The 10,901-nt window shown below is 40.8% G+C and overlaps 1 protein-coding gene and 1 non-coding gene across 2 annotated transcripts; one reads left to right on the top strand and one right to left on the bottom strand.

Moving 5' to 3' along the window:
* Positions 1-4,054: 4,054 nt before the first annotated feature.
* LOC142509402 (uncharacterized) lies at positions 4,055-9,336 on the bottom strand. The gene is made up of 9 exons (XM_075619566.1): positions 9,151-9,336; positions 8,723-9,003; positions 7,911-8,566; positions 7,305-7,376; positions 6,774-6,857; positions 5,717-6,165; positions 5,354-5,536; positions 4,525-5,053; positions 4,055-4,413 (listed from the first exon to the last, which is right to left on the bottom strand). The coding sequence occupies exons 1-9, from the start codon at positions 9,334-9,336 to the stop codon at positions 4,055-4,057; spliced, it is 2,799 nt and encodes a 932-aa protein (XP_075475681.1).
* Positions 8,732-8,838, top strand: LOC142521440 (small nucleolar RNA R71). Its single transcript, XR_012814192.1, has one exon. It is a non-coding gene; the product is annotated as a small nucleolar RNA R71 (small nucleolar RNA).
* Positions 9,337-10,901: the final 1,565 nt, after the last annotated feature.

Below are 10,901 nucleotides of genomic sequence, written 5' to 3'. Positions count from 1 at the left end.
GAATCCACTAGCTTTCATTCGGGTGAACTATCACTATCGACACGTACCCAATTCCGTATATCTACTAAAATTGTAAATCCGTGGTTTATACTATTTGATCCTATTGTTAACTATTCTATCGAACTCATCAACAACATGAAATAATCAAAGGAAGTTAGCTAGGCTTCGATTGAAACACGAAAGAACAATAGCATAAATAATTCACTAATGAAAACGTCGAGAAATAATGTTACACACCGAGTACGGGGTAGGATCCCCTCAAATCCCAACAAATCTAGAGTTTAGCTACTGAAATTCATGATAAAAACCAACAATCAATGTAAGAAATAAAATACTGAATAATGAAAATACTAAAGATGACGATGGATGACGGCCACGACGCGTGAAAATCTCGAGGTCTTCGAAATCTCCTTTGCTCCTAGCCTCCTCTCCAAGAAAAATGATGAAAAGTCTGATAAAAGATGAAAAACGGCTGCTGTTCTCGTGTGTTAGGTTATGGTGTAGGATAGAGTCCCTAGAAATTTGGAAACAAATCTTTCTCAATCTCGCTTCTCGCTAGGGCCGTATATTTTGACCGCCCTAGCGAGAGGTCCTCGAATAAGCTTCCTCGAGCATGTCCCTGGTTTCGCTGGGGCGGTCACTTTTGACCGCCCTAGCGAGACACTTGCGCAAAATAATTCTCGGCCAGACCACAATGCTCGCTGGGGCGATCACTTTTGACCGCCCTAGCGAATTCTCTTCGACATTATGCCAAAGTTTCTCCCACTCTTTGGTTCAATTGCTACAAAATCACCACAAAATGCACGAGGTCAGTCAAATGCTAAATAATGCTAAAAAGATGCAAAATTAAACTAAACAAACTAATATGATGCATGAATGCGACTCAAAACCAACACTAAAAACACGTAAAAACGAGTCCTATCAACCCCCTCATACTAACCTTTTGCTCGCCCTCGAGCAAAATAGGTTAAAGCACGAGATTCTAAACAAACACAACAAACACAAAATACTCAAACAAGAAATAACCAACACAAGTAAATGTCAATGGTGAGTTAACACTTTTATGCTCATGCCTCAGTGAACTTTCCCACATACAAATCATAATCGAGTCAAATCACAAACGAATACTCATTCTCATCTACACATAAATCTCGACACTAATTTGAACGTGTGTGTGTGTCATGATGGGTCTAGTCATTCGTACTTCAAATAGATCAATCATCCGATCATGCGAGTCACTCAATTAGCACTTCAATACAAGTCTCACTAGCATGCACCCCCGTGTCCATTTATCACTAACCATAATTTGAACTTTATTCGATTTTTAAGTGCAGAGAAGGGTGTCGAAAAGAAGGAAAATAAGCTCAAGTGGCTAACAGTCGGGAGTACACCGATCATTTTCATTGTGCAATCGTCAAGACTTTTCGTCTGACTTTCCTCATCTCCTTACATCTCCAACTTTTAGCCCAGGAATAGAATTTCATTCCTTTTATTTCGGCTCCCCCTCACCTTACATCTCCACCAATTTTTTCTTTTTCGATATATTTTTTTTTTTGATGCACAATTTTCACACGTGTACTCCCTAGGCTAAGAATATATACTTTGGATTACAGCTGGTTAGGAGTATGATATTTTAATTCAGTGCATTGAAAAAGGGGGTATATGTGAAGTTCAAGGCAAATCACATGTTCTCATTCAAGATCCCAATTAGTGACTTATTTTCACGGGTTTACATGCTAAATCAACTCATAAATGATGCCTTTCAAGTTAACCACACAAAACCTTCAAATTTCACCATTATTCCTACAAAATTCTAGTCCCCACACATATGTGCTCAAAAAGTTCAACTTTGTGCCAAAATTCATGCTTTAACAATCAAGAGTACCATTCATGAGGTGACCCAATCAATAATTTTGTATACTATCAATTCAACATCATCATTGGCTCATACACTATGTCTTCTCACCATAAACGACACCAAATAAAAGAAATGCAACAATTTAAAACCAATTAACTAAGCAAACATAACAATCTACCCCCCTCATACTAGAGTTGTGCAATGCCCTCAGTGCACAAAACGAAACAAACACTAAAAACATAAAAAAAAACTCATGAATTTAAATGCAAAGATAGAATATGAAAAATAAAAAGAAAGGGGAAACAGTAAACTCCCCTGATCAAAAATCATCCTCCTCCTCATTCTCCGACAGTGGAACTCCCTCTTCAGCTGCTGGGGGCATATGATAATTGTACTGAAATTGGAAGGGTGGCGGGTATGCGGGTGTAGGTGGCCGTCCGGAAGTGTCGATGCCCAAATGAGTTGAGATCCCCTGCACCAGGTGTTCGATGTTCTGAATATGTGCCTGATTAACGGCCTGGTACTGCGTCTGATAATGGGCCCAAGCGCCCAATTCGGCGACGCGATCTCGCATGGCATGGCGGCGTGGCTGCGGGGGTGGTGGTGCATGTCCTAAGGTCGGAGGTGGTTGAGCTGCTATCCCATAATCGAAAAATACCTCCTCGGGCAGCTCAGCCTGTCTCTTCTCCCTCTTGGATTTATAGAGAGCCTCATCAATGGCTCTCATCGGCGGTAACCACTCATCATCATCTTCGAATATCACCCCCGCTCGGGCACACAGCTCAGTCACTATCGTTGGGAAGTAAAAAGCCAAATTGCTGCAATTATAGCACATGTTAAGCTGTCCGAAAATGAGCCTGCCCACATCAATCACCATATCAGTACAGATGGCATAGAGAACAACCGCCCGCTCACGCTGCACATCACTCGTATGACCAACCGGCATCAATCTCTTAGACAAGAATGCATACCACAATGCCCCCTCCACTTTCAAAAACTTTTCAAGAAAGACCATGTAAGTCCCCGGTTGTTTCCACGTGGTGCCCGGATAACAGAGTGTGCGAATGATCAAATCATAATCCGGGTTAAGCACCCACGCCTGAAACACCGAATCGTCCACCGACGATAAACCCAACATATCATTGATCGTCTTGGGATCATACGGGACTAGATGTCCTCTCACAAATGCCTTCGACTCATTTCCCTCCGGAGCATTGGCATAAAATTCATGCACAACCGGAACCACTGCTGCATTCGGTTGTGCTACAAAGGTATTCCACCCTCTTCTTTCTATTTGGGACTCCGAAAATTGACCGATAAGAAACGAGCTAAATCCACGCTCAGGGATTGGTTTCCTATGTAGTCTAGCATGCTCAAATCTCTCCCTAGCTTTTTCATTCACAAACATAGATGGAGTGGAACGAGAACTAGAAGCACCGTGAGTTACCTTAGATCTTTTGGGTGCCATGTAGAGATTGGAGTGCACAAAGTATCCAACCGCCGGAAAATTGTTGAGGGTCGCCGGAGAAGCTCAGCGGAATATGTGGAAGATGACCGGAGTTGCTTGAAAGACCGCCGGAGAAGAAAATCTTGTAGCCTAAATGCTTCCTCGTGGAGTGTATGGACCAAGATTGAGTCTTTGCCCTGAAAAATCACCAAATAATAAGGATTGAGCACAAAATATGGAGGGGGGGTGCCGAAAATCGGAGGGGAGTAGTAGGGTTCGAAGTGGGGAGGAAAAGAGAAGAGGAAAGTATTTATAATCTGCGCGACTCGCTAGGGCAGTCAAAACTGACCGCCCGAGCGAGAAGTTTTCGGAAAAAAATTTTTTTGTTAATCTGTGCGACTCGCTAGGGCGGTCAAAATTGACCGCCCGAGCGAGAAGTTTTCGGGGAGAAAAATTTTTAATCTGCGCGACTCGCTAGGGCGGTATATTTTTCCCGCCCTGGCGAGACGTTTTCGCAAAAGACTTCTCCTTTTTTTTTAAAAAAAAAAAAAACGAGTACCCGCTGGTGCGGTCAAAACTTACCGCCCGAGCGAGAAGTGTTCGGGAAAAAAATTTGAATGCAATGCCATGCAACTACCTAAATGCAAATGATGCGATTAATAACTAAAAAAAAATATAATCAAAATCAAAATAAGGAGTAGAAGTAGTTCTCAATTTATAGTCTAGAGCTCGACTCTTCACCCATGTCCTCAATGACTGTCATGGAGCCGAGTGACTCCAATTTGTGGCTCAATTGTGCCACCGATATAGTGCTTCAATCTTTGAGCGTTCACAGTAAATGTCCCGTACTTGCCATCATGCAACACCACTGCACCCGATGGGAACACCTTGGCTGTAGTGAATGGTCCTGACCACCTTGACTTTAGCTTGCCCGGAAAGAGTCGTAAGCGAGAATTGTATACCAACACCGCTTCACCCACTTTGAATTCCCTTCTTATAATGTGTTTGTCATGGGCTCGTTTGGTGCGTTCCTTGTAAGATAGTGCAAGATCATAAGCTCTTCCCCGAAACTCATCTAACTGATTCAACTGCAGCAATCGTTTTTCACCTGCAAGAGCAAAATCAAAGTTTAGTGCTTTGGTCGCCCAATATGCTCTATGCTCTAATTCGACTGGTAGATGACATGCTTTACCAAAAAGCAACCTATATGGTGTAGTGCCTATAGGTGTTTTAAAAGCAGTACGATACGCCCACAAAGCATCATCTAACCGAATGGACCAGTCCTTCCTATTCACATTAACCGTCTTCTCTAAAATCCTCTTAATTTCTCGATTGGATACTTCAACTTGTCCACTAGTTTGGGGATGGTATGAAGTGGAAACCTTGTGGGTGACACCATATTTGCCCAACAGTTTATCAAAAATTTTGTTGCAAAAATGGGTGCCACCATCACTTATGATTGCACGTGGTGCACCAAATCGATTAAAAATATGTTTCTTCAAAAATTTTAACACCACTTGTGCATCATTAGTGGCACAAGCCTCTGCCTCCACCCATTTAGATACATACTCCACTGCCACCAGAATAAATTTCTTTGCAGAAGATGCAGGAAAAGGACCCATAAAATCAATCCCCCACACATCAAATATTTCACACTCTATAATGTTATTTAAAGGCATCTCATGACGGTTGGAAATATTACATGTGCGTTGGCATCTATCACAATTGAGAACATACAAACGAGCATCCTTAAAAAGAGTTGGCCAATAGAAGCCACATTCAAGTACCTTAGATGCCGTCCGTATGGGTCCAAAGTGACCACCTACCTCACGGTCATGACAATGGTTCAGAATTTGATTGGTTTCCTCCTCCGCCACACATCTTCTTATCATGGAGTCTGCACAAATCTTAAACAAGAACGGTTCCTCCCAAAAATAATATTTCACGTCTGAAAAGAATTTCTTTCTTTGGTGAAACAATAAATTAGGTGGAGGTGTGCCAGTGACAAGAAAATTTGCAAAATCGGCATACCAAGGGTACGCATTTACCTCAAGAAATTGTTCATCAGGAAACCAGTCATCAATATCATCGTCACTGCCCTTAATTCTAACATGCTCAAGCCTAGACAGGTGGTCAGCAACTACATTTTCCACACCTTTTTTATCTCGAATTTCGAGATCAAATTCTTGCAATAATAAAATCCACCAAATTAACCTAGGTTTCGCATCTTTCTTAGCAAGCAAGTATTTTAGGGCAAAATGATCTGTATACACAGTTGCTTTAGACAGAACAAGGTATGAATGAAATTTATCGAAAGCAAATACTATAGCAAGCAATTCCTTTTCAGTAGTAGCGTAATTCAATTGAGCATCATTTAAAGTCTTACTTGCATAGTAGATGGTATGAAATACCTTGTTCTTCCTTTGACCCAGCACCGCACCAACAGCTGTATCACTAGCATCGCACATCACCTCAAACGGTAGCTCCCAATCAGGGACAGTCAGAACAGGTGCTGTCACCAAGCTTTCCTTGAGTATCTCGAATGCATGCAGACAAGTAGAATCAAAATTAAATTCAGCATCTTTCATCAACAAAGAGGATAAAGGTTTAGCAATTTTGGAAAAATCTTTAATGAAACGCCTATAAAAACCAGCATGCCCTAGGAAACTTCTAACTCCTTTTATTGATGAAGGTGGGGGTAAGTTTTTGATTACTTCCACCTTGGCTTTGTCAACCTCAATTCCATTCTCCGATACCTTGTGTCCTAACACAATCCCCTCTTGAACCATAAAATGACACTTCTCCCAATTCAACACCAAATTGCTCTCCTCACATCTAACTAACACCAAGTTCAAATTCTCTAAACATTCATTAAATGAGGAGCCAAAAATAGAGAAGTCATCCATAAAGATTTCAAGGAAATTTTCAGTCATGTCATGAAAGATAGCGGTCATGCATCTTTGAAATGTTGCAGGTGCATTGCATAAACCAAAGGTCATACGCCTAAACGCAAAAGTACCATAAGGGCAAGTGAAAGTAGTTTTCTCTTGATTCTCAGGTGCAATTGTGATTTGATTGTATCCCGAATATCCATCTAAAAAGCAATAAAATTCATGACCTGCTAATCGTTCAATCATTTGATCGATAAATGGCAAGGGAAAGTGATCTTTACGGGTTGCATCATTCAATTTCCTATAATCTATGCATACACGCCAACCCGTAATAGTTCTAGTGGGAATCAACTCATTTTTTTCATTAGCAATAACAGTAATCCCACCTTTTTAGGCACACATTGTACATGACTTACCCACGCACTATCAGAGATAGGATAGATAATACCTGCATCCAGAAGTTTAATTGTTTCAGCTTTTACTACCTCTTGCATCTTTGGATTGAGTCTCCTTTGTGGTTGTGCTAGAGGTGAGTATTTATCTTCCATCAGAATTTTGTGCATGCAGATCGAAGGACTTATCCCTTTTATGTCCGAAACCTTCCAAGCGAACGCTCCTTTATGCTCCTTGAGGACTCCCAAGAGCTTACTCTCCATATCATCTGTCAAAGAAGAGGAAATAATAACAGGCAATTTATTATTTTATCCTAGATATACGTACATGAGATGTGGAGGTAATGGTTTGAGCTCCAAAGTAGGTGGCTCCTCTAGGCTTGACTTTTGAGGCATTAAATCTTTTCTGTCTCCCAATTCCTCTAGTCTAAGCCTCACTTGCTTTCTCCAAGGTGGAATGGCATTCAAATGAGCTACCATCTCCATCTTTTCCTCGTCTAGCTCGTCCTCCTGCTTTTCAGTAGTGAGAGTGGCCTCCAATGGTTCTTTCAATCCATCCTGCACAAAATCACAAACAAGCGAATCCAAGACATCAATACGAAAGCAACTATCATTGTGCATTGTGTGCTTGAGAGTATTGAAAACATCAAAAATAATTTCTTCTTCTCCAACTCTCAGTCTCAATTTCCCCTCCTCAACATCAATCAGTGCTTTACCTGTAGCCAGAAACGGTCTCCCTAGGATGGAAGGCATCTCTAAATCTTTCTCCATGTCAAGTACCACAAAGTCTGCAGGAAAAATAAACTTATCCACTTTCACCAGAACATCTTCGATAATCCCACGTGGATACCTGACAGATCTGTCAGCCAGCTGCAACGACATCCTAGTTGGCTTGGGTTCACCTAATCCCAGTCTCCTAAACACAGAAAAAGGCATCAGATTAATGCTCGCACCAAGATCACATAGAGCTTTATGAAAATTAATGTCACCAATAATGCAAGGTATGGAGAAACTCCCTGGATCTTTTTGCTTCGGAGGCATCTTGTTTTGAACTAAAGCGGAGCAATTTTCGGTCAAATTCACTGTCATATGATCTTCTAGCTTCCGCTTATTTGCTAAGATATCTTTCAAGAATTTTGCATAACTTGGCATATTCAATAAAGCATCAGCAAAAGGAATGTTAATATGCAATTTTTTAAATATCTCAAGAAATTTACCAAATTGTGCATCTAATTTAGCTTTCTTCATTGCTGCAGGAAAAGCTGGAGGGATAACAATTTTATTCTGTGCAATAGGTGTAGATGTAGAGTTAGAAGACTTACCTCCTCGATTTTTCACCTCATCCTCACCGTGCTTGGTCTTTTCCTCATTAGACCCGAGTGTTTTTCCACTACGCAATTCCACCGCCTTCACATGTTCTCTTGGGTTAGTTTCCGTGTTGCTTGGTAAAGTTCCTTGCTCCCTATTAGCAATCAGCTTAGCCAATTGTCCAATTTGATTCTCTAACCCCTTTATGGATGCATCTTGGTTCTGAAATCTCGTCTCTGTTGCAGAAATAAATTTAGTCATCATTTGCTCTAAATTGGACTTCTCCTCCCGAGACGGTTCTGGCTTGAATCCTTGGTGCATCACATATGGTGGACCTCTTTGTTGGCGATGTTGGTTGTTTTGACCTCCCCATGAAAAGTTTGGGTGATTCCTCCATCCCGGATTATATGTGTTCGAGTAAGGGTCATTTCTAGGACGGTTCTGGAATCCCACTTGTTTTACCGGTGCTCCCTCAGGCACATAGAATGGATTGCCATCTTGGCAATCCTGCATATCATGCTCACCCCCACACTTATCACAGAAAATTTCTTGCAGACACATAGCCGACCCATTCATGCTCATCCCATCAATCTTTCTATTCAAAGCCTCTAACTGTGCTGAAACCGCCGACAAATCATTAACTTGATTAACTCCAGTACCTCGTCTCTGCCTATCAGACTGAGGATGATAGCTACTAGCAGCCATCTCCTCCAATAACTCATATCCTTCCTCCGCCGTCTTTCTCAGTAAGTTACCACAGGCAGCAGCATCTATCATAGTACGGTTAGGAGTAAGCAGACCGTAGTAGAAAGTTTGAACAACTAACCCAAGAGGCAGCTCATGGTGTGTACATCTCCTCAAAAAGTCCTTGTAGCGCTCCCATGCCTCGTAAAGTGACTCTTGCTCATATTGAGCAAAAGTAGTAATGTCGGCTCTGAGCTTCATAGTCTTCGACGGAGGAAAGTACTTGATCAGGAACGCCTTTGCCATATCTTCCCATGTAGTAATAGACCCTACAGGCAAACAGTTTAACCATGACTTAGCTTTATCTCTCAGTGAAAATGGAAATAAACGCAAACGAACAGCGTCATCAGACACGCCATTAAACTTAAAAGTATCACAAATTTCAAGAAAGTCAGCTATATGAGAATTAGGGTCGTCAAGTGCACTTCCCCCAAATTGGACAGTGTTCTGAATCATCTGAATGATAGCTGTCTTGATCTCAAACTGATTAGCTCGGATGACTGGTCTTACGATGCTTGGACGTGCTCCATCAAGAGACGGCTGTGCATAATCCAACATCGGTATACGCCTTGGCTCCTCTCTTTGTTGATCGCCTTCCATTCTTTCCTTCGCTCTTTGCTGCTGTAGTCGACGTCTAGCTGTGCGTTCGATCTCGGGGTCAAAAGGCTCAAGCTTAAACTCGAGTGATCTTCGCATGCACCACTAAGAAAAATTTGCAACACAATGAGAGTATCAAATAACAATAATATAAATAATACTAAAGAATTTAAATGAAAAATAAAAAATTGTGAATCAATAGTCCCCAGCAACGGCGCCAAAAACTTGATCGAGCAAAACTTGCACAGTGAATAATCCCAAAATTTATTTTATAAATGAAAGCTCGATTTAAATATCGCAAGTGCACGGTAGTCAAGTTATAATAAACGTAAGTGAATACGAGTATCGTTCCACAAGGACTGCGTTACACTATTTTTTATTTTCAAGTAAAATTTCTTTAGCATCGATAAATTGAGTTGATGATTAAACTAATGTAAAGTAAACAATTAAAATAATTAAATTGCAAAGAAAACGTGTTCAAGAACGCAATGATTAATTTGGATTAAATCAAATGAGAAATGAATTTGTTGGGAATTATCAGTTCACCTACCACTCGTGTTTAAATAATTACACTCGACTTTTACTCGTGCGTTCGACGGAATTCCCTAGACTAATTAATATACTCTATCGAGCTATATTAATACTAATCAAAAACATGCAGTACTCAAGTGTCCTCAAATATTTAACAGTTCAAGATTGCATTACATTCTATGGAATCCACTAGCTTTCATTCGGGTGAACTATCACTATCGACACGTACCCAATTCCGTATATCTACTAAAATTGTAAATCCGTGGTTTATACTATTTGATCCTATTGTTAACTATTCTATCGAACTCATCAACAACATGAAATAATCAAAGGAAGTTAGCTAGGCTTCGATTGAAACACGAAAGAACAATAGCATAAACAATTCACTAATGAAAACGTCGAGAAATAATGTTAAACACCGAGTACGGGGTAGGATCCCCTCAAATCCCAACAAATCTAGAGTTTAGCTACTGAAATTCATGATAAAAACCAACAATTAATGTAAGAAATAAAATACTGAATAATGAAAATACTAAAGATGACGATGGATGACGGCCACGACGCGTGGAAATCTCGAGGTCTTCGAAATCTCCTTTGCTCCTAGCCTCCTCTCCAAGAAAAATGATGAAAAGTCTGATAAAAGATGAAAAACGACTGTTGTTCTCGTGTGTTAGGTTATGGTGTAGGATAGAGTCCCTAGAAATTTGGAAACAAATCTTTCTCAATCTCGCTTCTCGCTAGGGCGGTATATTTTGACCGCCCTAGCGAGAGGTCCTCGAATAAGCTTCCTCGAACATGTCCCTGGTTTCGCTGGGGCGGTCACTTTTGACCGCCCTAGCGAGACACTTGCGCAAAATAATCCTCGGCCAGACCACAATGCTCGCTGGGGCGGTCAAAAGATCGTCCTAGCGAATCCTCTTCGACATTATGCCAAAGTTTCTCCCACTCTTTGGTTCAATTCCTACAAAATCACCACAAAATACACGAGGTCAGTCAAATGCTAAATAATGCTAAAAAGATGCAAAATTAAACTAAACAAACTAATATGATGCATGAATGCGACTCAAAACCAACACTAAAAACACGTAAAAACGAGTCCTATCACCGGCCAACTTAAAATTTTTTTTTATTAT

This window comes from Primulina tabacum, chromosome 1, assembly GCF_025594145.1.
Source record: "Primulina tabacum isolate GXHZ01 chromosome 1, ASM2559414v2, whole genome shotgun sequence".
Lineage (NCBI taxonomy): Eukaryota > Viridiplantae > Streptophyta > Magnoliopsida > Lamiales > Gesneriaceae > Primulina > Primulina tabacum.
Note: the sequence above shows the minus strand (reverse complement) of the source record. Positions and strands in the feature narration are given on the sequence as shown.

What these genes read in the sequence shown, in the direction of transcription:
- LOC142509402 (XM_075619566.1), bottom strand. Translation starts at nt 9,336, where the DNA reads ATGCGAAGATCACTCGAGTTTAAGCTTGAGCCTTTTGACCCCGAGATC. An exon ending in TTCGGACATAAAAGGGATAA is followed by an intron (nt 6,166 to 6,773) that starts GTCCTTCGATCT and finishes ATGAATGTTTAG; the next exon opens with AGAATTTGAACTTGGTGTTA. An exon ending in TGCTTTTAAAACACCTATAG is followed by an intron (nt 4,414 to 4,524) that starts GCACTACACCAT and finishes TTGCTCTTGCAG; the next exon opens with GTGAAAAACGATTGCTGCAG.